This window comes from Bombina bombina, chromosome 5, assembly GCF_027579735.1.
Source record: "Bombina bombina isolate aBomBom1 chromosome 5, aBomBom1.pri, whole genome shotgun sequence".
Lineage (NCBI taxonomy): Eukaryota > Metazoa > Chordata > Amphibia > Anura > Bombinatoridae > Bombina > Bombina bombina.
Window position 1 is genome coordinate 135,742,609 of NC_069503.1, and position 27,389 is coordinate 135,769,997.

At 40.4% G+C, this 27,389-nt stretch overlaps 1 protein-coding gene across 1 annotated transcript; it reads right to left on the reverse strand.

The window, feature by feature from the left end:
• Positions 1–409: 409 nt before the first annotated feature.
• Positions 410–27,389, reverse strand: CCDC12 (coiled-coil domain containing 12). Its single transcript, XM_053713714.1, has 7 exons — positions 27,248–27,389; positions 19,794–19,855; positions 11,742–11,821; positions 10,758–10,819; positions 3,743–3,777; positions 3,549–3,625; positions 410–903 (listed from the first exon to the last, which is right to left on the reverse strand). The coding sequence occupies exons 1-7, from the start codon at positions 27,356–27,358 to the stop codon at positions 824–826; spliced, it is 507 nt and encodes a 168-aa protein (XP_053569689.1). The 5' UTR covers positions 27,359–27,389; the 3' UTR covers positions 410–823.

Consider the following 27,389-nt stretch of genomic DNA (forward strand, 5'->3'; position numbering starts at 1 on the left):
AAAATTAAATGCATTTTTATTTATTTTTTAATTTGCTATAATAAACTGCTTGAAAAATACCAGGAGTCGTGCCCCCTAGAATATTACAATTTATTATTTTTTTCTATTCCACTTGTACTTATATACAAACCAATGCCTGGCTCCTTCATAAATGCTGCACACAACATAATAAAGACATCGTACTGAAATAAACATTGTATTTTCCATATATGGTGCAGTTATAAAAGTCCCAAAAACCTTTTCTTATGGAATGCTGAGGGAATGTAGAGTGTATAGGACTGATGACATAAAGCACATATAGATACTGCTGTGTAATGTTCTGTAGGCCCAAACTGGGGAAAATGAAAATACCAGAACATTTTTTTTTATTTTTTACTTATGCTGCTGGATGCTAAAATCATGGACATAGTCACATTTTCAGACATTTATTTATATAAAACAAATATGAAACAAGGGTATATTTAATTTACATTATATATAACATATATATAAAAAATGATGTACCCAGTCTGATGCACAGTGTCAGAAGAACAGCCTATAATCCTTGCATAGATGTATATGGTGCTAAACCTACCAGCAATGACATTTACAGAAATACATTTTCATATGTTTGCTTGCTGTTAAGTCTAATCACAAAGCAAGTCCTGTCTGAAATCCCATAATGCACCACAGTTTGCCTCCCAAGCACCATCTGAAAGCAATGGTCTGATGACAGCCTGTCAATCACACCAAGTTCTATTACTGCCAGACACATGAATTCATGTTGTAATCAGTGCTCTGGAGTCTGTGCACCGTATGTAGCCTGACCAGTGCCTCGTCTGCTTCAGTCTGAATCTTCATCCTCTTGCTTTGCACATCCCACTGCAGCAGCTAAATCATCCTCCTGTCCTTTTAACCGTTCCCCTGCAGAGAGAAAGTTCATCATCAGAAACTACCGCCAGAAGCCAAAATGCCATAAAGAGACATGAAACTCTTTTTTCTTTCATGCTTCAGATAAAGTATATGCAGTAGGTAAGCTCAGGAGCATGCACATATCTGGAAAAGTATATGGCAGCAGTTTGAGTATTCCATCAAAATGCTTAGGGTTGTGCTAAGGGATTATTATACATATTAATAAAAGTCTTAATACACGATAAGGACCCTGGTTGTAAGATGCTGATGTCACTGTAATAATTGTGTATATTTAAACATTCAGATAAGTTAGGCAGTTAGTATTCTCACAAGAACTGATAGCAAAGCAGCAAAGAATTCTGGGTAAGTTCATGCAAATTAGTTTTTCAAATGTGCTTTATAAATCTCAGTATTAGACAGAATTGCAATACCATAAAAGCAAAAAACTAGTATTTTCTTAATGGGAATAATCTGAATCTTATTCCAATCATACTGATGCATTGTGTAGCCGAGGACGGTACCCAAGACCAAGGTTTCAACAATTTATTTCAATGATGTTACTATTTAGATTTGCTTCAAGGATTTGGCAAGCCCTGAGCTAAACCTGTCCCTTTCTTTATCACGGTTCTCTTGAAGAAAAAAAAAATGAGTTTTACTGAGAATAGAAAAGATGGTCAGATAAGCAGAGGCAAGGGGGAGCCGCTGTAGTCTAGCAGAGGCAAGGGGGAGCCGCTGTAGTCTAGCAGAGGCAAGGGGGAGCCGCTGTAGTCTAGCAGAGGCAAGGGGGAGCCGCTGTAGTCTAGCAGAGGCAAGGGGGAGCCGCTGTAGTCTAGCAGAGGCAAGGGGGAGCCGCTGTAGTCTAGCAGAGGCAAGGGGGAGCCGCTGTAGTCTAGCAGAGGCAAGGGGGAGCCGCTGTAGTCTAGCAGAGGCAAGGGGGAGCCGCTGTAGTCTAGCAGAGGCAAGGGGGAGCCGCTGTAGTCTAGCAGAGGCAAGGGGGAGCCGCTGTAGTCTAGCAGAGGCAAGGGGGAGCCGCTGTAGTCTAGCAGAGGCAAGGGGGAGCCGCTGTAGTCTAGCAGAGGCAAGGGGGAGCCGCTGTAGTCTAGCAGAGGCAAGGGGGAGCCGCTGTAGTCTAGCAGAGGCAAGGGGGAGCCGCTGTAGTCTAGCAGAGGCAAGGGGGAGCCGCTGTAGTCTAGCAGAGGCAAGGGGGAGCAGCTGTAGTCTAGCAGAGGCAAGGGGGAGCCGCTGTAGTCTAGCAGAGGCAAGGGGGAGCCGCTGTAGTCTAGCAGAGGCAAGGGGGAGCCGCTGTAGTCTAGCAGAGGCAAGGGGGAGCCGCTGTAGTCTAGCAGAGGCAAGGGGGAGCCGCTGTAGTCTAGCAGAGGCAAGGGGGAGCCGCTGTAGTCTAGCAGAGGCAAGGGGGAGCCGCTGTAGTCTAGCAGAGGCAAGGGGGAGCCGCTGTAGTCTAGCAGAGGCAAGGGGGAGCAGCTGTAGTCTAGCAGAGGTAAGGGGGAGCAGCTGTAGTCTAGCAGAGGTAAGGGGGAGCAGCTGTAGTCTAGCAGAACAGAGGAACAAGGCTGGGCTACAAAAAAACACAAACATTAATTCAAGACGGGGGAGATTTCAAATCGCTTGAATAAACCTATTAAAAGGACCAGTAAATACAGTAGATTTGCATAATCAACAAATGCATGATAGATGATGCAAAAGCGCAGTCTGAATTTCAAATGAGCAGTAATTTTTTTTCTTTCAAATTTCAAAAGTGATGTCTATTTGCACTGCTCCTGTATCATGTGACAGCCATCAGCCAATCACAAATGCATATACCTATATTCTGTGAATTCTTGCACATGCTCAGTAGGAGCTGGTGTCTCAAAAAGTGTAACTATAAAAAGACTGTGCATATTTTGTTAATGGAAGTAAATTGGAAAGTTGTTTAAAATTACTTCTCTATCTGAACCATGAAAGTTCAATTTTGACTTGTGTGTCGCTTTAATGATAGAGATGGGTTGAACAGAGAATTTAGGGCATGAAATTGAAAAGCAGAGACCGGTGAGAAACATTTCTAATGTGTTGTGTAAAGAGGATTACAAGGTGAGATTATAGAGAGGGTTACAGGTCACAAGGGTTAATAAAGTCACAAGAGAAATGAAAGGGATGAGAGACTGCACAATGTAAGGAAAGGCCGTGCCTAGCATTGCTTAGCGAATATTTAAATTGAGAAGCAGAAAATATAGCATTCACTGTAACGATAAAATGCACAGAAGGATTCTTGTACACACAACTGAGGTTAAAGGGACATTCCAGCCAAAATTGGAATTCACACGGGTGCATTTCACTTCTAGATAGAGAAAACAGTGATAACTTTTACTAGCAATAGCTTTGCCAATACTGGTATATTGCACATATATTTATATTAAAACATGTAATTCCTCTATGTGCATTTGAATTTTCACCAGAATGTCCCTTTAAGATCACTCATTCAAAGCCTAATGATTCTCCGGCTGGCAGAGCTCTGTGCTGTTAGAGGCAATAAGTAGCTGGTGCCTTTATAAAAAACAACACATGCAGCATCAAATGATGTAGGTTACTGATGTTACAGACAACAACAAGTACACGCTTTGTAGTCTAGAACAGTCAGCTTTCATACTGCACAGACTCACGTATTAACTCTGCAATAGCCCTCTGGGTCCTTTTGTCCAGCTTCTCCAGTTTCTTCGCCACATCTCTCTTAAGGTCCCTAAGAACAAATAGATGACAATATAGAATGACACATAGTGTGTTATACACCACAGGCTATCACACCTGACTGTGCATATATATTATATATTTCTGTTACGTCCAGTGAAACACTCACCAGTCTGGTTTTCTAGGTGCAAGACTAGCCAGGTCCTGTAAAAAAACAAAACAGAAAACCCTTTAACTGTGCAGGACTCCCTCTCCCTCTTATGCTCTGTATATACCCCCCTCAGCACCATACATGAGATTCTCATCCTCTATATAAAATACACAACCCTAGACAGACCCTGTGTGAGCTAGAGACACGTAGTGTGTGCGGCGTCTGGCCAGGCACCACTGCTGCAGATTGCTTTAAGCAGTACTTGTATGTTTTCATCTATTCTTGTATAGAATGGTTTTGTCACTTGCATTTTATATGAATTTTTGTAAAGTGGGTTATTGTCTATTTATAACGTGTGAGCACTGCTCATCTTGCTTGGTGACTTACAATATTTGTTGTCAGTCTTCCAAAAGATTAACATATCAGCAGAGTCTGAACATTATTAGAGCACATTAACACCTTGTTTGCTGCTATTTTCCATTAGTCAAACTCTACCCCCATGTTCTTTATTTAGAGGAGCCAATCAGAACTAGAGTCATAAGATAATCTGTAAATTAGGGGAGATATGTGGCAAGGTTAGACTTGTAAAGCTGCCATGAGCTATTTCAGGGTTTAGGACTGAAAAAAAAAAATTGTCAGACAAATTACATGAAAAGGGGGAAAAATAAATAATGAAAGTACAATGGTACTTGAACAATTCAAACCGTTAGCTCACAGAAAAATTGACTTATAAAAATGGGCGGCAGAGTACAAGGTATTTGTTGTATTTGATTTTAAAATGGGGAGAGTTTATTATAACTTTAATGAGAAATAAATGAAAAAACATAATTTATGCTTACCTGATAAATTTATTTCTCTTGTAGTGTATCCAGTCCACGGATCATCCATTACTTATGGGATATTCTCCTTCCCAACAGGAAGTTGCAAGAGGATCACCCACAGCAGAGCTGCTATATAGCTCCTCCCCTAACTGTCATATCCAGTCATTCGACCGAAACAAGACGAGAAAGGAGAAACCATAGGGTGCAGTGGTGAATGTAGTTTAATTAAAATTTAGACCTGCCTTAAAAGGACAGGGCGGGCCGTGGACTGGATACACTACAAGAGAAATAAATTTATCAGGTAAGCATAAATTATGTTTTCTCTTGTTAAGTGTATCCAGTCCACGGATCATCCATTACTTATGGGATACCAATACCAAAGCTAAAGTACACAGATGATGGGAGGGACAAGGCAGGATTAAGCGGAAGGAACCATTGCCTGAAGAACCTTTCTCCCAAAAACAGCCTCCGAAGAAGCAAAAGTATCAAATTTGTAAAATTTGGAAAAAGTGTGAAGCGAAGACCAAGTCGCAGCCTTGCAAATCTGTTCAACAGAGGCCTCATTTTTAAAGGCCCAGGTGGAAGCCACAGCTCTAGTAGAATGAGCTGTAATCCTTTCAGGAGGCTGCTGTCCAGCAGTCTCATAGGCTAGGCGTATTATGCTCCGAAGCCAAAAGGAAAGAGAGGTTGCCGAAGCTTTTTGACCTCTCCTCTGTCCAGAGTAAACGACAAACAGGGTAGATGTTTGACGAAAATCTTTAGTAGCTTGTAAGTAAAACTTCAAGGCACGGACTACGTCCAGATTATGTAAAAGACATTCCTTCTTTGAAGAAGGATTAGGACACAATGATGGAACAACAATCTCTTGATTGATATTCTTGTTAGAAACCACCTTAGGTAAAAACCCAGGTTTGGTACGCAGGACTACCTTATCTGCATGAAAAATCAGATAAGGAGAATCACATTGTAAGGCAGATAGCTCAGAGACTCTCTGAGCCGAGGAAATAGCCATCAAAAACAGAACTTTCCAAGATAAAAGTTTAATATCAATGGAATGAAGGGGTTCAAACGGAACTACTTTAAGAACCAAGTTTAAGCTCCACGGGGGAGCAACAGGTTTAAACACAGGCTTAATTCTAACCAAAGCCTGGCAAAATGCCTGGACGTCTGGAACCTCTGCCAGACGCTTGTGCAAAAGAATAGACAGAGCAGAAATCTGTCCCTTTAAGGAACTAGCTGATAATCCTTTGTCCAAGCCCTCTTGGAGAAAAGACAATATTCTAGGAATCCTAACCTTACTCCATGAGTAATTCTTGGATTCACACCAATAAAGATATTCTATATTGTGAGTGGGGATAGAGAACTCTTTTCCTCGTTCATTTTCCACCCGTGCGACCTCAGAAATGCCAGAACTATCTCTGTATGAGACTTGGCAACTTGAAAGCTTGACGCCTGTATCAGTATGTCGTCTAGATACAGAGCCACCGCTATGCCTCGCGGTCTTAGAACCGCCAGAAGTGAGCCCAGAACCTTTGTAAAGATTCTCAGGGCTGTAGCCAACCCGAAGGGAAGAGCTACAAATTGGTAATGCCTGTCTAGAAAGGCAAACCTTAGAAACCGATGATGATCTTTGTGAATCGGTATGTGAAGGTAGGCATCCTTTACGTCCACTGTGGTCATGTACTGACCTTCTTGGATCATGGGCAGGATGGTCCGAATAGTTTCCATTTTGAAAGATGGAACTCTGAGGAATTTGTTTAAGATCTTTAGATCCAAAATTGGTCTGAAGGTTGCCTCTTTTTTGGGAACCACAAACAGATTCGAATAAAAACCCTGTCCTTGTTCCGTTCGCGGAACTGGATGGATCATTCCCATAACTAGGAGGTCTTGCACACAGCGTAGGAATGCCTCTTTCTTTATCTGATTTGCAGATATCCTTGAAAGATGAAATCTCCCTTGTGGAGGGGAAGCTTTGAAGTCCAGAAGATATCCCTGAGATATGATCTCCAACGCCCAGGGATCCTGAACATCTCTTGCCCACGCCTGGGCGAAGAGAGAAAGTCTGCCCCCTACTAGATCCGTCGCCGGATAGGGGGCCGTTCCTTCATGCTGTCTTAGAGGCAGCAGCAGGCTTTCTGGCCTGCTTGCCTTTGTTCCAGGACTGGTTAGGTTTCCAGGCCTGCTTAGATTGAGCAAACGTTCCCTCTTGTTTTGAAGCGGAGGAAGTTGATGCTGCACCTGCCTTGAAATTTCGAAAGGCACGAAAATTAGACTGTTTGGCCTTTGCTTTGGCCCTGTCCTGAGGAAGGGTGTGACCCTTACCTCCAGTAATGTCAGCAATAATTTCCTTCAAACCAGGCCCGAATAAGGTCTGCCCCTTGAAAGGAATGTTGAGTAATTTAGACTTCGAAGTCACGTCAGCTAACCAGGATTTAAGCCATAGCGCCCTACGCGCTTGGATGGCGAATCCGGAATTCTTAGCCGTTAGTTTAGTCAAATGAACAATGGCATCAGAAACAAATGAGTTAGCTAGCTTAAGTGTTCTAAGCTTGTCAATAATTTCAGTCAATGGAGCTGTATGGATGGCCTCTTCCAGGGCCTCAAACCAGAATGCCGCCGCGGCCGTGACAGGCGCAATGCATGCAAGGGGCTGTAAAATAAAACCTTGTTGAATAAACATTTTCTTAAGATTTATCCATTGGATCTGAAAAAGCACAACTGTCCTCAACCGGGATAGTAGTACGCTTTGCTAAAGTAGAAACTGCTCCCTCCTTAGGGACCGTCTGCCATAAGTCCCGTGTAGTGGCGTCTATTGGAAACATTTTTCTAAATATAGGAGGTGGGGAAAAAGGCACACCCGGTCTATCCCACTCCTTGCTAATAATTTCTGTAAGCCTTTTAGGTATAGGAAAAACATCAGTACACACCGGTACCGCATAGTATTTATCCAGCCTACACAATTTCTCTGGTACTGCAACTGTGTTACAGTCATTCAGAGCAGCTAATACCTCCCCAAGCAACACACGGAGGTTCTGAAGCTTAAATTTAAAATTAGAAATCTCTGAATCAGGTTTCCCCGAATCAGAGATGTCACCCACAGACTGAAGCTCTCCGTCCTCATGATCTGCATATTGTGACGCAGTATCAGACATGGCCCTTACAGCATCTGCGCGCTCTGTATTTCTCCTAACCCCAGAGCAATCGCGCTTGCCTCTTAATTCAGGCAACCTGGATAATACCTCTGACAGGGTATTATTCATGATTGCAGCCATGTCCTGCAAGGTAATCGCTATGGGCGTCCCTGATGTAATTGGCGCCATTTTAGCGTGCATCCCCTGAGCGGGAGGTGAAGGGTCTGACACGTGGGGAGAGTTAGTCGGCATAACTTCCCCCTCGTCAGAATCTTCTGGTGATATTTCTTTTATAGTTAAAGACTGATCTTTACTGTTTAAGGTGAAATCAATACATTTAGTACACATTCTCCTATGGGGCTCCACCATGGCTTTTAAACATAATGAACAAGTATCCTCTGTTTCAGACATGTTTGTACAGACTAGCAATGAGACTAGCAAGCTTGGAAAACACTTTAAAAAAAGTTAACAAGCAATATAAAAAACGTTACTGTGCCTTTAAGAGAAACAAATTTTGACAAAATTTGAAATAACAGTGAAAAAAGGCAGTTACACTAACAAAATTTTTACAGTGTATGTAACAAGTCAGCAGAGCATTGCACCCACTTGCAAATGGACGATTAACCCCTTAATAACAAAAACAGAATAATAAATGACAAAAACGTTTTTTAAACACAGTCACAACAACTGCCACAGTCTACTGTGATTGTTACCCTCCTCAAACACGACTTTGAAGCCTTTTGAGCCCTTCAGAGATGTCCTGTATCATGCAGAGGGAAGCTGAATGTCTCTGTCAGTATTTTTACAGAAAAGCACTAAAATAGGCCCTTCCCACTCATATTGCAACAGTAGAAAGCTTCAGGAAACTGTCTCTAGGCAGAAATCAAACCAGCCATGTGGAAAAAAACTAGGCCCCAATAAGTTTTGTCACCAAATACATATAAAAACGATTAAACATGCCAGCAAACGTTTTATATTACATTTTTATAAGAGTATGCATCTCTATTAATAAGCCTGATACCAGTAGCTATCACTGCATTTAAGGCTTTACTTACATTAATCCGGTATAAGCAGCATTTTCTAGCAAATTCCATCCCTAGAAAAATATTAACTGCACATACCTTATTGCAGGAAAACCTGCACGCCATTCCCTCTCTGAAGTTACCTCACTCCTCAGAATATGTGAGAACAGCCATGGATCTTAGTTACTTCTGCTAAGATCATAGAAAACGCAGGCAGATTCTTCTTCTAAATACTGCCTGAGATAAACAGTACACCCCGGCACCATTTAAAAATAACAAACATTTGATTGAAGAATAAACTAAGTATAAAACACCACACTCCTCTTACGACCTCCATCTTGGTTGAGGCTTGCAAGAGAATGACTGGATATGACAGTTAGGGGAGGAGCTATATAGCAGCTCTGCTGTGGGTGATCCTCTTGCAACTTCCTGTTGGGAAGGAGAATATCCCATAAGTAATGGATGATCCGTGGACTGGATACACTTAACAAGAGAAATTAAAATTATGAAATAGTGAGATACAACAGTGCGACAGGACACTTAAAGTGAATGTCAACTTTCATGATAAAGTGCCCGGTTTAAAAAAAAAAACTTTTAAAAACAGGGGGACTTTCAGTCATGAAAGTTTACATTGCACCGGATTTTACAAATACTTACCTTCGCCTGAAACGCTGGATCGCCGATCCCCTCGCAATGACAAAACCGGCTTCCTCCAATCACGGCATGGCCTCACCAGATGGACGCTCCTGGGGGAAGCAGTGATTGGAGGAAGCCGGTTTCATCATTGCTGACGAAGTACAGAGGACCTGCATGCAGGGGGGGGGGGGGGAGATTGGCGACCCAGCGTTTCAGGAGAAGGTATTTGTAAAATCTGATGCAATGTACACTTTCATGAATGAAAGTGCCCCTGTTTTTAATATTTATTTTTTTTTGTTTTTTTTATCATGAAAGTTGACAATCACTTTAACAAAGGCAATAGAGTCTTTATGATTTCCACACGCTGGGAATAAATGCATGTGAAAAATCCCGATCACACAACACCCACAGCCACCCCTGGAGACACCTCACGTCCTGCCTGGTGATGATTAAAACAGAAAAGCCAATACTTTACAATTACAGACATTTGCATAAATCATTTTCCTAAGCTTTGTGTGTTTACTGCTTCTCTGTGTTGCCAGCAGTTTGCGTATCGGGCACCTCAAGCAGCTTTAGAAACGCTGGGAGAGGAGAAGTGAATTTAGAACATTATTTCACCTTCAGACACTATGAATCTCAGTTTTTTTCTGTTCCTCAAACTAATGTGAGGATAGGAAACAAAAGCTTGTGAGCGCAACATTCCGCATTTGTCGTCTTCTATAAATTTCTCAGTGATATTGTATCAGGACAAATGCTGATACATTTGCAATAAATAAGACTGACATATATGGCACATTAACCCCTTGACAGACAGTATTGCAGGGCAGTGATTTGTCACATCTAAGAGTTTTGTTTTTGTAAAACTACTATTCTTGTACTTTTTATGCTTTTGGGGCATTTTACCATCCACCAACAGCACAGAATTAGGTTTGCTCATCAGCCAGTCACGGGTATTGCACATTGCTAGTTTCAAAATAAATGGAAAAAAAAAATAATAATAATTATCTTTGTTTTTTAATTTTTTAGTGTTTGGCGTTGGAATGGGATATTTCTAGAGATTGTAATATAAAAATGTTTAATTATTTTGTCATAAAAAAAAAAAAAAATTTGCAATATACTTTCATTATTTTTCCGCCTTTGCATGTAATTTAAGTCTGAAAAATGTGGCTTTTCCAAATCTGAGAATTGGTACAACAGACTGCACAAGCCTAACCCTGCTACACATCTGTCCAAAACTGGTGTCATGACAGATGAAGTATAATGAACTGCAAAAACAACTTCAGTATCAAGTCCAGATTGGTGTGGGTAGTCTGTATTATATAAAGCTTTTACACTTGGCCTGCATGTTAAACACTGCACAGAAGTCTCATAACTACAAGGTGTTTTATATCGCTTTAATATCATGTATTTTAAGTGAACTTACAACTTCCTCAATGATTGGCTCTGGCTTGGCTGACTCGAGCTGCTCCTTCACCTTGTCCTCCACTAGAGGGAGCAATGAAGCAACATAACCGGTCATAAAACAATATTTACATCAAATCACCATACAACTCTTTCACTACTAGGTATTTGGTAACTAAATATTAAAAATTAACATTGCAAGTAGTGACTGCATATAAAACATAACTTTTATTCAATATTAAAAATGAGAAAATAAAACGATTTAAAATAAAGGAGAATAAGTATAGGTGTCAATATAATCTAGTAGTTCAAAATCTATTCCTATTCAGCCTTAAGGTATATTGCTATATCCTCTCCACTAGAATTCAAATAACAGTATAGAAAGATACCAAAAGCTATTGTATTAAGCGTAGAGGATTACAACTCCTCCAGTTATGTCATTATTAATGTGAGATAACTTACGAAATAGTAAAAATAAATAACAATATAGTTAGCATCTGTTAGTTTATAATAAATCTAGATGAATAATAAATGTTATAGAAAACTATCATTATGTCGGGAATAATTACCGATATTAAATAAATATGCAAACCGTATATACAAAATTTGTTATCAATATATGATGTGTCAAAGAGTGGGTTGTGTGTTATGCTTGAACACGTGGTATAAATGCCCTTTCTTTAAATTATGTTTGCTGGAATTATGACCCTTAAAGCTATAGATCAGAACTGGTTTCAAGCTGCCTAGATTGCTAGAATATAATGCAAAGTACAACCTATGTATGCGTTAGTTACCTGACTCCTATTTGTACATCGAATAGTTCAAATCATAAATGCTTAAAATATAAAATATAGGCTTGCACTATTATGTCCAGCACTACATATATATTTTGTGCTAATACCTAAAATCAATACAGTTGTAAACAGCATGAATTTTGTGCATTGGTGAACTATTTCGGTAATAATGAATACCAGGAAGTGACTCGCACATGAAGAGTGACACCCACCTGAGATCGGCTTAGCTTGTGGGACCTGCCGCTGCTTGAGATCCTCATCCTGAGGTGTATAGTTCCTCAGCTTCAGCTCTCTGAAAAAAGACCAAACAGTCAGTATGTTTCAGCAGTGACATTTATCTAATAAATTAGCAGGCTCTCTGCTCAAGAAGACAAAGGTAAAGAGCCAATCAGATACTACTGGGTCACACAGCCACTGATCAGTGTTAGACAGATGTGTGGGTGGCTATAAGGCAGTTTCAGGGAAGTCAGTACAAGAAAAGTAACAAAGCAAACTTTGGGCTCTTGAGAAAAAGTGAGGGGACACTGCATGTTTTAGGAAGCGGATTTGCTTTATGCATTATCCATGTGATCCAGTTTTTAAAAGGGCCATTAAACACCAAATTTTTCTTTGCATAAATGTTTTGTAGATGGTCCATTTACATAGCCTATGTGGGAGTGTTTTTGTAACAATGTTTAGTTTTGCTTATTTTTTAATAACATTGTGCAGATTGTGGACTCCTAACCAAGCCCCTAGACGCGCTTTACCAGTCTACTGCTGGGTTCTGTTTGTATAATCTGTCTTTTTATATGCAGGGAAGGGGGGGGGGGGTTGCAATTTAGCCACTTTCCCTGGGTGTTCCTGCTTATCTAATCAACAGAGCTAAATTTGGAGCTTTTAAGTACGTTTTTAAAAGGTTTTATACTGCATTTTTAGATCAGCATCTGTGCATATTATTCTTTATAGTAGTGTCTATTACATGCAGTTATAAGAAAATGAGTGTATACTGTCATTGTGGTAACTCACAGTCTAAGGAGTGAGGTCAATTATCAGATTAGGGACAGGATCCCAGTGCCATAGGTCAATAAAGTCATTATTACAGTTTAACAATATAAATACAAACAACTTCCTACATGGTCTTCATACTATTTCAGCTCTTCACAGTACAACCAGGCAGTAGTAAAAAATATTACTAAACTAGTACGTGTTTTTAAACTAGAGTCTAAGGAACCCATGAAGCATCAAAGTCCTTAGCCAAGTGTCATCATTAAAGGGACAGTCAACTCAAATTATTAGTGTTTAAAAAGATACCTTTACTACCCATTCCCCTGTTTTGCATAACCAACATGTGTGGTTACCTTGTATCTAAGCCTCTTCTGGCAGCCCCCTGATCACATGGCTATTTATTTATTTATGATCTATTGACTTGCATTTTAGCCAATTAGTGCTGTGTTATGCACAACTTCACGGGCGTGAGCACAATGTTATCTATATGGCACACATGAACTAGCAGCCTCTTGTTAAAGCAAATAAAAAAAAAAGCATGTGATAAGAGGCTGTCTTTAGCTGCTTAGAAACAGGCAGAAATGCAAATGGTATAAAGTATATTAATATAATAATGCTGGTTGTGCAAAGCTGGGGAATGGGTAGTAAAGGCTTCTATCTATTATTTAACAATAACAATTTTGGTGTTGACTGTCCCTTTAAGGCTGACGGTGAAAATATTTTTGGGCATCTTTTTCTGTTAAGTAATTGCATATTTGTATTTTATTTGTATATGTAATCAGTTTACATATAGATTTGGGCCTTTCACAAGCAAATAAACTGCAGCAGAATCTAGATCTAAGGATGAGTTTCTTTCCTCCCAAAATAACCCTTAAACTACCTGAGTGTGATACATTCCCTGCTTTGAAAGCCAAGAGATTAAAAAATATGCAAAAGGGGTGGGGGGCGTGGCTATGTAGTACTCAGGATAGGTCGCACTTCATGAAGCTCCTTGAAAATACACTTTTTGTCAAGAAATGATATTATATTATATTAGCCTAAATGTGTGACATCTACTATCGATGCTAATCCAGCACAACCTAATCTAATTTTCTAGCCTCAGGGAACTGAATAAGTCCGTTGGGACTACGGACTGCGGCCTACACGTGAATTCCTAACACCCCTCCCCGATCAGCTGGGTTAGAGCGACACAAAGATTGCTAAATCTCTGAGGCATTAGTGCTACATTTATAATGGAGGGGGACTATCTCACAGTGATCCAAACACTCCTCATAAAGTTGGATGCAAAGAAACTTTTACGATCTCCAGTGCCCCCTCAAAGATCCTCTAGAGAGAGAACAAAGATACTCTCAAGATGGCGGAATATAAAGAAAATTCAGCACAGCACACGGAACTAGAAGCAGCCTCGAGAACTCTCTGCCCTAAGACAAGTAATGATCAGCATTGCTCATTGGAAGATGAGCAGCATTTATGTCTACTACAGAGTGACTACTATGCTTCTTGTACTGTGACAGCTCTTATTCCCGCTTTGCTATGAGAGAGAATCCAACAGGAACCCCAACTACTTGAAACGCTGGATGGTGCGGCCGGCCATCTAACAAGCAAAATTAGAGTAAAAGACCTTGAGAGACAGACTCAAGAGGGGTAGATGGAGAGTATCTCGATATCACCTTGATGCTTCTGGATTGCAAACTACTGCAAGTCATGGAACGCCGGGAAACTTAAACCCGATTACCTTCGATACCCCATAGTCAATCATATTTACCGCTGAGAAGGGGTTTTTGTGCTTTACGATGCAAATGACATCATGTCGCTACCACTTACAAATTGTGGATAAGCTTGTGGCATCTGGCATTGGCTGAACTGTTGCTATAATGTTTAGAGACTTTTCCATCAGCCGTCTCTAGCTAACTTGTCTATCTTTATTTTCCGAAGCTAGTAATGATAAGCGGTTTTATTTTTCTCCTATACTATGTTATTATCCTCATACATTACATGTGCTCACTTGATTTCACTCCTGCATGGTCTGACTTATCACTATTTCTTACAGGTCCTTCTACAGTTACATTTGCGCCTGCTAACACGATTTACTCAATCTGTTAGAAACCATGCATCTGAAGTTTTTTCTCTAAATCTCTCGGGGTAGTATTGCGCACTGCGTTATCTCCCCTATATATCTACTCTATATTTACCCTACTAAGATAAGGCTATTATAAAATGGAAGGGCTATGTTGTTCACTATACTTAACTAATACATTGTTGGTAGTTGTGCTTATAGGAAATTGCAATAATATTTCCTCATGACGCTAGATATAATTTTATTTGACATTACTTCACACGTAGGTTTACAACTGCTCTATCCCCCAAAAGTGTTTCTTTTTTATTCTTGCAATCCCCTCTGCTAGTACTGATCTATCAGAAGACACTAGAGTACAGGGGATTTGCTTGGTACGCATCCCAATAGGATATGGCCACTGTGAATTGGAAAACCCAGAGGAATATGCAACTTTTTACATCACTCAGAGTCTAGTGTAATCTAATAATGTATCATAGATTATTATACTTAAAACTGTGTGTCTTCTATAAGACTTTTGTATAATCAGAGGGTATCTCTCTCTGGATATTAGATAGATATTGTGCTCCCACTTCCTGAGTTTCCTATTTATCCAGGTGACGGCACATTGTTGGCTTATACAATTCATGATAATAGGAGATAAAGCATATCTTAGTCTCCCCTCTCCACACATAGCAATGAGAAGAATTATTTGTTCTCGCTCAGCACCTACAAATGTTAAAGAGTTTGTTTTTTGTCATAAGACCGATGCCTTTGTTACTCATTGTGTATACTTATTCTGTTCTGATGAATAACAATCTCCTATTGTGTGACTTTAGCTGGCTTTCAAGGTGCTAGATAGCAAGTAGTCCAGATAGTACCTATTGCCTCATAACAGGGTTCTTTCTCCCTTTGGGAGATTGTCATAATAATACTATAAAGAACAATTGTCAGGATCCTTTTATCTGTAAGATTAATGATTTTTATGTTTATATATAACCAACCATTAGCCCAGTGGTTTATTGTTCTCTGGTTATGAGCGGTTTGTGTTATTATTCAGATGTATATTTATTGATTGTTTAGCATCCCCAAGTTCCTGACTATAATATACTATTTACTATATATCTTAATGGGCCATGCTTGTAGCTAATCTTTAACTGTGCCTCCCTTGGTCCAAAAGTGACCACTTCATATGCTACTCCTCCTATATTTTATTTCTAAGTTTAATAAGGTCCGAGAGTGGCCTTAGATGTTTTAGGAGGAATGTCTTATAGAAAATATTGTAAAATTGAGGTTTAAGTACCCTTCTTGCTGTCACTAGATTGTTATTTATTCTAAACTTGACACGCCCCCCCTTCCACCGCCCCTCTCCTTCCCACTTTTTAACTTACAGCAGCTTTTTGCCCGCTGACTACCCCATCCCCTCCCCCGATATTTTGAATTCTCAATTTATCATAAGGTCCAGGTGGGGCCTTATCTGGGACTACCATATATTCTCTAATCTCATAATCATATGACCCACAAGTGGTTGGCTCAGTAGTCACCTCAATAAGCTAGTATTATTATAAAAAGGAGGATTCAGAAACTCATGTCGTTTATCATTTTGATCACTAACCTTAATGTACCTTGTTAATGCATTTTTCATGTTTATATGACTAAAGTTGTAACACTTATTGTGGCAAACCTAGCCACTTCTGGACTATAACATAAGAAAGGTTGTCTATAGGCTGTATATTGTGCTATGTAGATGTGACAGACCCTTCTGTCAGCACTGAAAGAGTTAACTGTGTTCAGCTTTAGCCTCAGCTATTGTGCACTGTCATTAATGTTATTGATACACAGTCCATTGTTTAATCAACCTCAGAGAGCAGACCCTAGATGATAAGGAAAGCCAAGTGTGTGTCTGTGTTTAAATTGTTATCAGCTTGAGCAAGGTATTCTATTGTATCATGTAAAAGGGCGTGTTCCCTCCATCTAATGTACAACATTCTTTCAACCCCCCTTCTGGGGGGGGTCAGACCTGCATAAATACTGGGCATATGAGCCTTAATAAAATTCATTCTGTTTAAAACCTGAAAACTGGCTGGGTTGTGAATTGCTGATTCCCCATGCAGGACATTGTTCCCTGGTGTTAACCCTTGGTATCCGGTTGGTACCGTTACAATTGGTGGCAAGCGACGGAATGAACCTTATCGCCCAGAAGAGCAACTACACAAGCCAGTAACCTCAGGAAGAGGGGGATTACTACAATACTGACTAAGATGGAAGGAGTACCAGGGACCGAAGTGAATGGAGATGGATTATTCTAAGCTAAAGAGACAAACGTAAAAGGAACTGCTAGAAGCCAGGGGAAAGATAGGCAGCAGCAAACCCAAGGCTATATTAATTGCTGAGCTGATGGAGGGAGACAGAGCTCGCAGCGCTACGCCTCCAGCAGCCATGGAGGAGACCCTATACCAGAGGGAAATGAGGACCAGGCTGCAATTTTTACCCCAACCTGTACCACGGGATATGCTATCCGTGGTAATGGCAGATGTGCAGGAGTACGTGATGGCACACAGTCCGCGGAATGCATCCTCCCGAGCAGAATCCATTTTGGACGCACTCAGCAACCCAGTAAGACCCAAAATCCCATACCATGCATTTAAAATGTTTTGTGAGGAGAAGGATGAGATTGATGGGTATTTACAGGATTTTGAGAGACTGTGCGAGTTACATGATTTGGAGCAGTCCGTATGGGTGCCGGTGCTAGCAGGCAAGCTAGCCGGTAGGGCAGCGGAAGCGTATCGCGCTGTACCCAGGGAGGACAGCAAGGATTACGCTAAAGTGAAGAGAGCGATCTTGGAAAGATATGCCATTACCTCAGAGGCATACCGGCGCAAGTTTAGAGGCCTGCGCAAGCCAGAAAGAGATTCCCATGCAGAGTGGGCCCACAAGCTGGATCAAGCATCTCAGGGGTGGATACAGGCCAGCCAAGCTACCACCATGGAAGAATTGCGACAACTGATGCTGTTGGAGCAATTCTTTAACGGCTTGTCCCCAGAAGCCCAAGAATGGGTGAGAGATCGAAAACCCCTCACCTTAACCGAAGCAGCCAGATTAGCAGACCAGCATTTTGATGCCAGGAGGCGCCATGGACTACAGCCTAACAACGGACGGGCTAATATACAATGCCACACCTGCAAGCAGTGGGGACATATGGCACGTGAGTGCACCCAAAATCGGAGCAGACAAGCTTGGAACCAGGTCAGACAGAACCTGGCCCCAAGGGCGGCTGCTCACCATTACCAAACGGAGCCAGCCGCTCATGAGGTGTTGAGCACCCAAGCCGAGGAACCCCTGGGAATTCTGCATGAGGTGATGTCGGTCCAGGGACTTCGGGATTCGGGAGCTACTTTAACCCTGATAGCTCCCCATTTGGTGCCGGATACAGCACCCACTGGCGGATCCGTGGCAGTACGAGGGGCAGGGGGAGCAGTATACCGATTGCCCACTGCTAGAGTGGAGTACAGACCCCCAGTCACCCCAGCAGCTGCCAGTTACCAACCCCCGGCGCACCGCTATACCACACGGCCTCCGGCCACGAACTACCCTCAGAGAGCCCGGTTCAATTCGCGGGGCTACTCACAACCTATTCGGTGCTTTGGATGTAAGCAACTAGGGCACAAAAGACCAGAGTGTCCCCTAAACGCAGCGAATCAAGCACAGTCCTGGAGAAGACCCGCTGGCGGAATCCCACATAACCCTCAGCCTGTGGCCCGCTACGTAGAGGCGCCAGAATGCTGGGGCAGCCTACATGAAGCAGACCCCGTGCAAGCTGCCCACCGGAATAACCGGCAACGGGTTAAAGTGAATGGGAAGGAGGTCAGTTGTCTACGGGATACTGGTGCTACCATGACCTTGCTTCAAGAGAACTTGGTGCCTGAGAAACAGCACACTGGAGACACTGTGGCTGTGAGGGTAGCAGGGGGCACTGTGTTCCGCCTACCTGTTGCCAGGGTACATTTGGATTGGGGAGTGGGCGCTAGACTTGTGAATGTGGGGGTCAAGAAGGACTTACCTGCTGATGTTCTCCTTGGAAATGACTTGGCCCCCCTTGTTTCTGCCTATGCTCCCATGGATCCCGCTGATGTTAACCCTGTGACTACCCAAGCCCAGTCCCTCCGGGAAGAGACGCTTCCATGTTTGGGGTGGGGGCAGTACTGAGCCAAGTTGGAGCAGATGGCGGAGAACACCCCGTAGCTTACTTGAGCCGAAAGTTGTTGCCCCGGACATCCCCAAGCCGATCCGTTGGGATCAGACTGTGTATGCCGGCTTGGTTCTGGGGGAGCATTGTGGCAAACCTAGCCACTTCTGGACTATAACATAAGAAAGGTTGTCTATAGGCTGTATATTGTGCTATGTAGATGTGACAGACCCTTCTGTCAGCACTGAAAGAGTTAACTGTGTTCAGCTTTAGCCTCAGCTATTGTGCACTGTCATTAATGTTATTGATACACAGTCCATTGTTTAATCAACCTCAGAGAGCAGACCCTAGATGATAAGGAAAGCCAAGTGTGTGTCTGTGTTTAAATTGTTATCAGCTTGAGCAAGGTATTCTATTGTATCATGTAAAAGGGCGTGTTCCCTCCATCTAATGTACAACATTCTTTCAACCCCCCTTCTGGGGGGGGTCAGACCTGCATAAATACTGGGCATATGAGCCTTAATAAAATTCATTCTGTTTAAAACCTGAAAACTGGCTGGGTTGTGAATTGCCGATTCCCTATGCAGGACATTGTTCCCTGGTGTTAACCCTTGGTATCCGGTTGGTACCGTTACACTTATGATTATCACTGTTATAAAATTCTCAATAAAAAAGAAATGTATTAAAATAAAACGGACATTAAAAAAAATAAAAAATAAATATATATATATATATATATATATATATATATATATATATATATATATATATATATATATGCAAAAGGGGTTAAACACAAAGTAATCTCTGGAACATCACTGCTGATCCTGAGCTAAACACAGGCCAGTGAGCCAATCACAAGCGGCATATTTGTGTAGCTACCAATCATCAGCCTTGTACAAAGCTGGAGTGACGCCCATGTAATACAATATAAAATGCTCTGACGTGTTGCAGCATTTTCTTATAGCATATTTATGTCCCTTTAAAAATGAACAGATAATAAAGACACTTTGTTCGCTAGGAAAATACAAATTCACATACTTATGTTTTTCCTCCACCTCGTCTAAAGGTGCATTGCTTTCAGGTTCTCCATCTTCTTTTTTCTGTAAAAAACACAAAGTGTAAGAGGTCTAATATAATTTAGCTAGTTCCAATGGCTGTTACAAATCTGCAGTGGTTAAATACACAGTTAAAGTCAACTCTAGAGCAGCAATGCACTACTAGCAGCTAGCTGAGCACATCTGGTGTGTCAATGTGTATTTGTATCACGCCCTGTAAGTTTCAGTAGAATAAATAATTAAATTCCATGTATTGACAAGAAATTAGTTACTATGCAATATATAAACTAGTGATTATAATTAAAGGGACAAGAAAAACCAAACTTTTCTTTCATGATTTGGATAGAACATACAATTTTAAACAACTTTTCAATTTACTTCTTTTATCAAATTTTCTTTATTCTCTTGTTATCTTTTACTGAAACTGAACCCAAATTTTTTCTTTTGTGATTCAGTTAGAGCATGCAATTTTAAGCAACGTTCTAATGTACTCCTATTATCAATTTTTCTTCATTCTCTTGCTATCTTTATATGAAAAAGAATGCATCTAAGCTTTTTTGGTCCAGAACTCTGGACAGCATTTTTTTTTATTGGTGGATGAATTTATCCACCAATCAGCAAGAACAACCCAGGTTGTTCACCAAAAATGGTCCGGCATCTAAACTTACATTCTTGCATTTCAAATAAAGATACTAAGAGAATGAAGAAAATTTGATAATAGGAGTAAATTAGAAAGTTGCTTAAAATGTCATGCTCTATCTGAATCCCCAAAGAAAAAAATTGGGTTTAGTGTCCCTTGAAAGAGCAGCATTGCACTACTGGCAGCTAGCTGAACACATCTAGTTAGCCAATCACAAGAGACAAATGTGTGCAGGCACCAATCAGCAGCTAGCTCCCACTAATTTAGCATATGTGCATATTTTTTTTCAACAAGGGATGCCAAGAGAACAAAGCACATTTGAAAATAGAAATTAATTTAAAAGTGTCTTAAAATGAAAGGCTCTATCTGAACCATTCGAGTTTAATTTTGACTTTCCTATCCCTTTAATTTCAATTTAAGGTGTTTAGCATAAGCAGGGCTCACAATTCCCACTCGCCATTGGCAAGTAGAAATTGAACTGTGGCGAGTAGTGAAAGATAGTGAGTACATGTTAAACCAACATTTACTGATTACTGAGGGCTGGGCGTGTAGGTGCAGAAGTGAAAAGCTACTGTAAAGAAGGAGCATCAGCTTGAAGGTAGAGCGCAGTTGCGTTGGTGTGGAGGCGCTGAGAAGCGTGGGCGACATGGAGAGGCAGAGGCATCGTCAACAGGAGTGCGGCTCATGTGAGATAAGTAGGATCTGGCTGAGGTCTGGAGGCAATACAAGATGAGGGGATAGAAGACCATATGAAAATAAAGAATGCTGATTGGATGTCAGTACCAATTAAGTAGTATTTCTAAATTTTAAATGAGAGTTTTGGAGCTGCATACATAAAAAAAAACAACTTGAGCAACTTAGGTATCTTAAGAGATTAAGGGCTTTTCAGATATTTTAGCTTATCCGATATCTTAGTCAGGTTGCAAATTAGGGGAATGTGCTCAAAATATTCATTTAATTCATTGTGGGGAAATAAGAAATGTTCTATACCCTCATTTTTATCAGATAACTCCCTTAAAGGGATAATGTATTCAGAAAAGTTTTTGTGTTCAAAGTAACTGCAGGGACACTTTGTATTCTACCACCACTGCCAATACTTTTTGATTACATAGCAAGTACTGCTGTATTGACAAGATCAGTTTCCACATGCAAAATCCGCTATTTAAAATGACTGTCCCCTTTATCAAGCTATAGGCCACCCCATGGTTAGTTGTACAGGTCGCTAGCCATGCAAAATTAAAAAAAAGAAGCAAATTGGAGACTAAACAGGTTTGTTTCATGTCCCTGCTGACTTAGATTAAACCTGCCCTGGTTTACACAACTTTGCATCACGTGAGAGGGAGATTCTACCAAACGGACAGCAAATGTATACGTTTTTAATAATTGTATTAAAAGGACTTCATTTGTAATGGTTTAAAATAATAATTACTACAATATATTACTACACAATAAGGTGGTCGTGTAAAGGGGATGCGCAGGATCAGTGGCGAGTAGCTTAGGACTGGCATAAGTGTGAGTATAATGTAATGTAGGCCTGTCAATCCTGTTATTGGTGAGTGGCTCTATATAGAAAAATGCATGGACGCTACTGCTTTAAAAGGGACATTAATGTCAAAATGAATGAATTTAATGGTTGAAATAAAGCATAAATGAAATATAAAACTAATCTATGTCTTTTATGAATCTGCCTCTTTCTCTTGTAATACATTTGACAAAGTAAGTTGGATCTAAAGCATGAAAGTTTCATTTTGATAACCATATCCCTTTAATTCATCCAACAGTATGTTTTATATAGGTGTGAACAAAACATAAAATCTAGAAACAAACTATAATGCCCCTTTCTCTTCAAGGCTTGTACAGAGCAACACAATCCATGAGACAATGTAGTGGGAAGTGTTATCACTTTGTGCAGCTTGTGTCCTTCCTTCCAGGTGCTCAGAATAGAAGTCAGTTGTAGAAGCCACAAGTATTTATAGCCTGACAAGTGACGTGAAACACACAAGCACATGACCGGCAGTACGGTTTCATACTGTTCTAATCTAATGCAATTCCACGGAAAAAACGTCCAGATGTGCTCCACTTTCCTATATCTAATGATTATTTTCTCTACTGAACAAACATTTTCTGCCAAAATCATGTGAGCCTAAAAGTGCAGACACGGGCAAAAAATTATTATTTATACATAATCTTCTGACTAAAGCATATTAATTACATCTCTTGCAGCACAAATATAATTTTATTACAGGACCAGAGACTAGCATTTTACCATAGCTTTCTTTACTACATTATTTGGCTTTTAAAAGTATTCCATAAGTCACAGAAACAGAACAGTAACACATAGAAAACTGAGCACAAGGTAAGTGCCCAATGAGAGGGTTGTTGCTGAGGAGAGTAGCCAAATGAGAGGGTTGTAGCTAAGGAGAGTAGCCAATGAGAGGGTTGTTGCTAAGAAGAGTAGCCAAATGAGAGGGTTGTAGCTAAGGAGAGTAGCCAATGAGAGGGTTGTTGCTAAGGAGAGTAGCCAATGAGAATGCAACAGTGATCCGACTAAACAACTCCAACTTGCTAAAACAGAGGCATCCGATTTGCAGATAAGTTGAATTCTCTCATCGACCTTGTTACAAATATCTGTTTTCTGCTTAGGTTTTTAAAAACATTTTCTTTTGTCCCTGATTTCATCTTATCCACTTTAAAAATGTCTTTGGAAATCTATTTTTTTATAAAGTTATCATCTTTCCCTCAATTACCTTCTTGTCCTAATGCTCCCGACCGTTAGATTCACCACTGTTACTTTCTGCCTTCCTCATCATTTGAACTTCGCCCCCCCAACTTCCACCTGCTCTCTTCTCCTGGGTTGTCTCCTGACATTTCCTTTTGCTCCTCACATCTGCTCCCGCTCGCCATTACAGTAGATGCGGCCTCCTTCCTTCAATCTCTTTCCCACCTCTCCTTCCCTGTCAGACCATTTAATTCCAGACACATCATTGCTTACTCCAGTACCCAGGTCCCTTAAAAGTGATGGTAAACTTTAGCTAATCAAATGCCATATATGTCATCTTTGCCATTAAATAGGTACAGTATATGTGCACTTTTATTTTTAAAATATTTGTGAAATGGTTAAAAAGGGACATTGTACACTAGATTTTTCTTTGCATAAATGTTTTGTAGAGGATTCATTTATATAGCTTATCTGTGAGTGTTTTTGTAACAATGTATAGTTTTGCTTATATTTGTATTAACCTTATGCTGCTTTTCAAACTCTTAACCAAGCCCCAAAGTTTTAGCTGTATACAGATGGCTCCCGTTTGTATAATGTCTTTTCATATACAGGGAGGGGGATCTGCTCTTCTGCTTTCTCAGACCCTTTCACTGGGTGTCCCAGTCTAACTTTATCAACAGTGCTAAACTGGGAGCTTCTAAGTAAGTTTTTAAAAGGTTTTATACTGTTTTTTTTAGATCAGTTTCTATGCATATTATTCTTTATAGTAGTGTCTATTACATGCATGTATATGAAAATTGGTGCCTATAGTAATGATTCTATTACAATGTTATGCTGGCCCACTGGGATGATTTTTTTTTAGGATAATTGCAATGAACATCCAATCACTGTTGGTGTCATTTGACACTCGAAGTTCTGCCTTTTCAGAGTCCGTAGGAAGCCTATATAAAGAGTGGGTGGGACTACCCATTGTCACAGTCCAGCCAAAACAGGAAATTAAGGGGGGCGGAGGAACAGAAGATACCAATTGAGATTATAAAATCTTTTATTTTAATATATATATTTCGAAATTAACAACAAAATATAAGCAATTTCTATATCTTGGTCCATAAACTGGGTAATACTTACCAGGGAGACCACCTCTCCAGAGGGGCATGGACAGAACTATCCACTCCCCTCATTTACCATAAAAGCTTCCAGTGGGATATGTATAATGTGATGTAACGTGTCCATACACTGTAAATGTACCAACGTTATGTGCTACCTCAATAAAAAAAAAAGCTTCCATTGGGACACCACCCTTTCCTCCTCCTAGAGAGGTCCAACCAAAACGGGTGAACCAAGCCAAAGGGAGGGTGCCTGGTAAGTATTACCCGGGATATGGGCCAAGATATAGAAATTGCTTATATTTTGTTGTTAATTTCCAATCATCTTGCCCCCACCCTGGTAATACTTACCAGTGAGAGAATACAAAGCTGCAATAAAAGAAATGGGGGGGGGGGGGGGGGAATAAAAACATATAAAATTCATAAAGATGAAACTGAAGACAAAATCTTCCAACCAAACCTAGCAGAAGCCGATAGGCAAACAACAAGTTTTAAAAATAAGAAAGAAAGTTCCCTTTTTTTCTGTAAGAAATAGAGAAGATCTGTACAACCAAACCAAAGACGTTAGGTCCAGAATGAGCCTGACCTGACAAGAATATGATGAGCCCTCTGGAACTTGTTCATTCTATTACTTGTTTGAACACAAAATAACTTGAACAAACCAAATAAAGATGGTTGACTTTGCGAATGTCTACCCAAAATGAGGACCTTGTAACAAAACAAAGAGAAAAAACAGCTACAAAAGGAATTAGGTCTTCTAGCAGAAAACTTAACAGATCACAACCAAGATGTTAAAAATTAGTTAATTCGATACCCCTGCTTATCAGGACTGAAGGAAAGAAAAAAAGAATATATTGGCTTCAATAAAAGTAAGAGAAAACATTGGTAACAGTTCTCAAGATTATTCCATCATGATAAATAATAAAGGTATGACAATATCATATAAAGTAACTAAATTCTAAACATTACTGGTGTTGAATAAAATAGTCTCTGGAAAATGATTTCAATGAGAGACCAGATATAAATAAAACTAAGAAGGATCCAAAAGTAAGAACCCAGGATGAAATTGTAAAACTCTAATTGGGTATGGACCAAGACATGAAAAGATTGCATAACAAAGAGATCTAAAGCCTCAGGTGTTGGAGCACAAGCACTAAGGTTTAGTAAAAAAATAACTGTCTAAAATAAAGGGTGAGATTGTGGACTCTCCATATCCGGAATTAAATTTATCAGGTAAGCATACATTTTGTTTTCTTTCCGAAGATATGGAAAGTCCACAACGTCATCAATTACTAGTGGGAACCAATACCCAATCTAGAGGACACAGATGACTAGAGAGGGAGAACAAGACAGGCAGACCTAAACAGAAGGCACCACCGCTTGAAGAACCTTTCTCCCAAAAGAAGCCTCAGCCAAGGCAAAAGTAACAAATTTGGAAAATTTTGAACAAGTATGCAGAAAGGACCAAGTTGCAGCCTTGTAAAATCTGTTCCACAGAAGCTTCATTTTTGAAAGCTCAAGAAGAGGAGACCGCACTAGTGGAATGAGTCGTAATTCTCTCAGGAGGCTGCTGACCAGCAGTCTCATAAGCAAAACAAATTATACTTCTCAACCAGAGAGAAAGAGAAGTAGCAGTAGCTTTCTGACCCTTACACTTTCCAGAGAAATAAACAAACAGGGCAGCGGATGGTGAAAATCCTTAGTCATCTGAAGGTAGAATTTTAAAGCAGGCACAGCATTCAAGTTGTGTAACAAACGTTCCTTATGAGAAGAAGAGATAGAACAATAATTTCCTGATTAATATTTCTCAAAACACTTTAGGGAGAAATCCCACTTTAGTACGAAGAACTGCCTTTCCCTTACTCCTATTAGCAATTTTTTTCGTTCTCTTGCTATCTTTATTTGAAAAAGAGGGCATCTAAGCTTTTTGGGTTCAGAACTCTGGACAGCACTTTATTGGTGGATGAATTTATCCACCAATCAGCAAGAACAACCCAGGTTGTTCACCAAAAATGGGCCGGCATCTAAACTTACATTCTTGCATTTCAAATAAAAATACCAAGAGAATGAAGACAATTTGATAATAATAGTAAATTAGAAAGTTGCTTAAAAAGTCATGCTCTATTTGTATCACAAAAGAAAAAAAGTTGGGTTCAGTGTCCCTTTAAATCTGAAGGATACTACTTCAGCATCAGATAAAGGAATAATACTATCCGAATCAGAGATTTCACCTCAGAGGCTACCGACGAATCCTCATCAGACTTATGAGGAAGGGCAACCTGAGTAGCAGAGGCTGAGACAGAAACCTTACTATCTCAATCTCTAATTTTACTCTTGCGTTTTCCCTTTAGCATAGAAAAAGCAGCTAATGCCGCAGAAGATACCTGAGCAGCAATTTCTGCAGGCAAATAAGCTCCTCCAGGAGACTGAGAGGAACCGCAGGGCACCATATGAGACGCCATTGGGCTTGGGACGATTGAGGAGAAAACTGTGGCATTGCCTGAACAGCATCATCCAGAGAGACATTTGGTTCAGAGATAAAAAGTTTATCTTTATGTTGTAAAGTCCTATCTAGACAAGAGGTACAAAATTGCATGGGCAACACAATTTGGTTTTCTAAACATAGTAGACACTTGTCCATAGCAACAGAATCCTGTTCCATGACTAAGGACAATTTATTGGTAAAAAAGAAAATTCACTTTATTTATTGGTAACTACTTGGTCCCTCATACGTCAAATCATTTCTGCTCCCTATTCCCCTATAAGACTCCTCAGATCGCATCCTTGTTGAGCTTCACATGCATGCAATCAGGTCTCGCCTTCGCACTATACAGAAAATCAATCTTGTCAATCTTCATAGGCTTCTCCTTTCAGCACTAGTGTCCCCCTCATTCCTCCCCTATAGTCACATCACAAATCTCTCACTCCGCAAGTTCGTCTCACTGACACCCTCCGTTATCAGCAGCACTTACCCGTTTATTTCTTAACTCTTTCAGTCTCTCTTTCCTTTTCAGCGCTTGTTCCTCAAGCCTCCCAACGCTGCCTTCCATCTTCCCACAATGCTCTGCGTTCTGCAGTCGCATAGCCCAATCAGCAACAAAATCCAGCAGTCAT

Coding starts and splice junctions, on each gene's coding strand:
- CCDC12 (XM_053713714.1), bottom strand. CDS start 27,358: ATGCGACTGCAGAACGCAGAGCATTGTGGGAAGATGGAAGGCAGCGTT. Junction 19,856..27,247: donor AAGAGTTAAGAAATAAACGG/GTAAGTGCTGCT, acceptor TGTTTTTTACAG/AAAAAAGAAGATGGAGAACC. Junction 10,820..11,741: donor ACAAGCTAAGCCGATCTCAG/GTGGGTGTCACT, acceptor TGCTCCCTCTAG/TGGAGGACAAGGTGAAGGAG.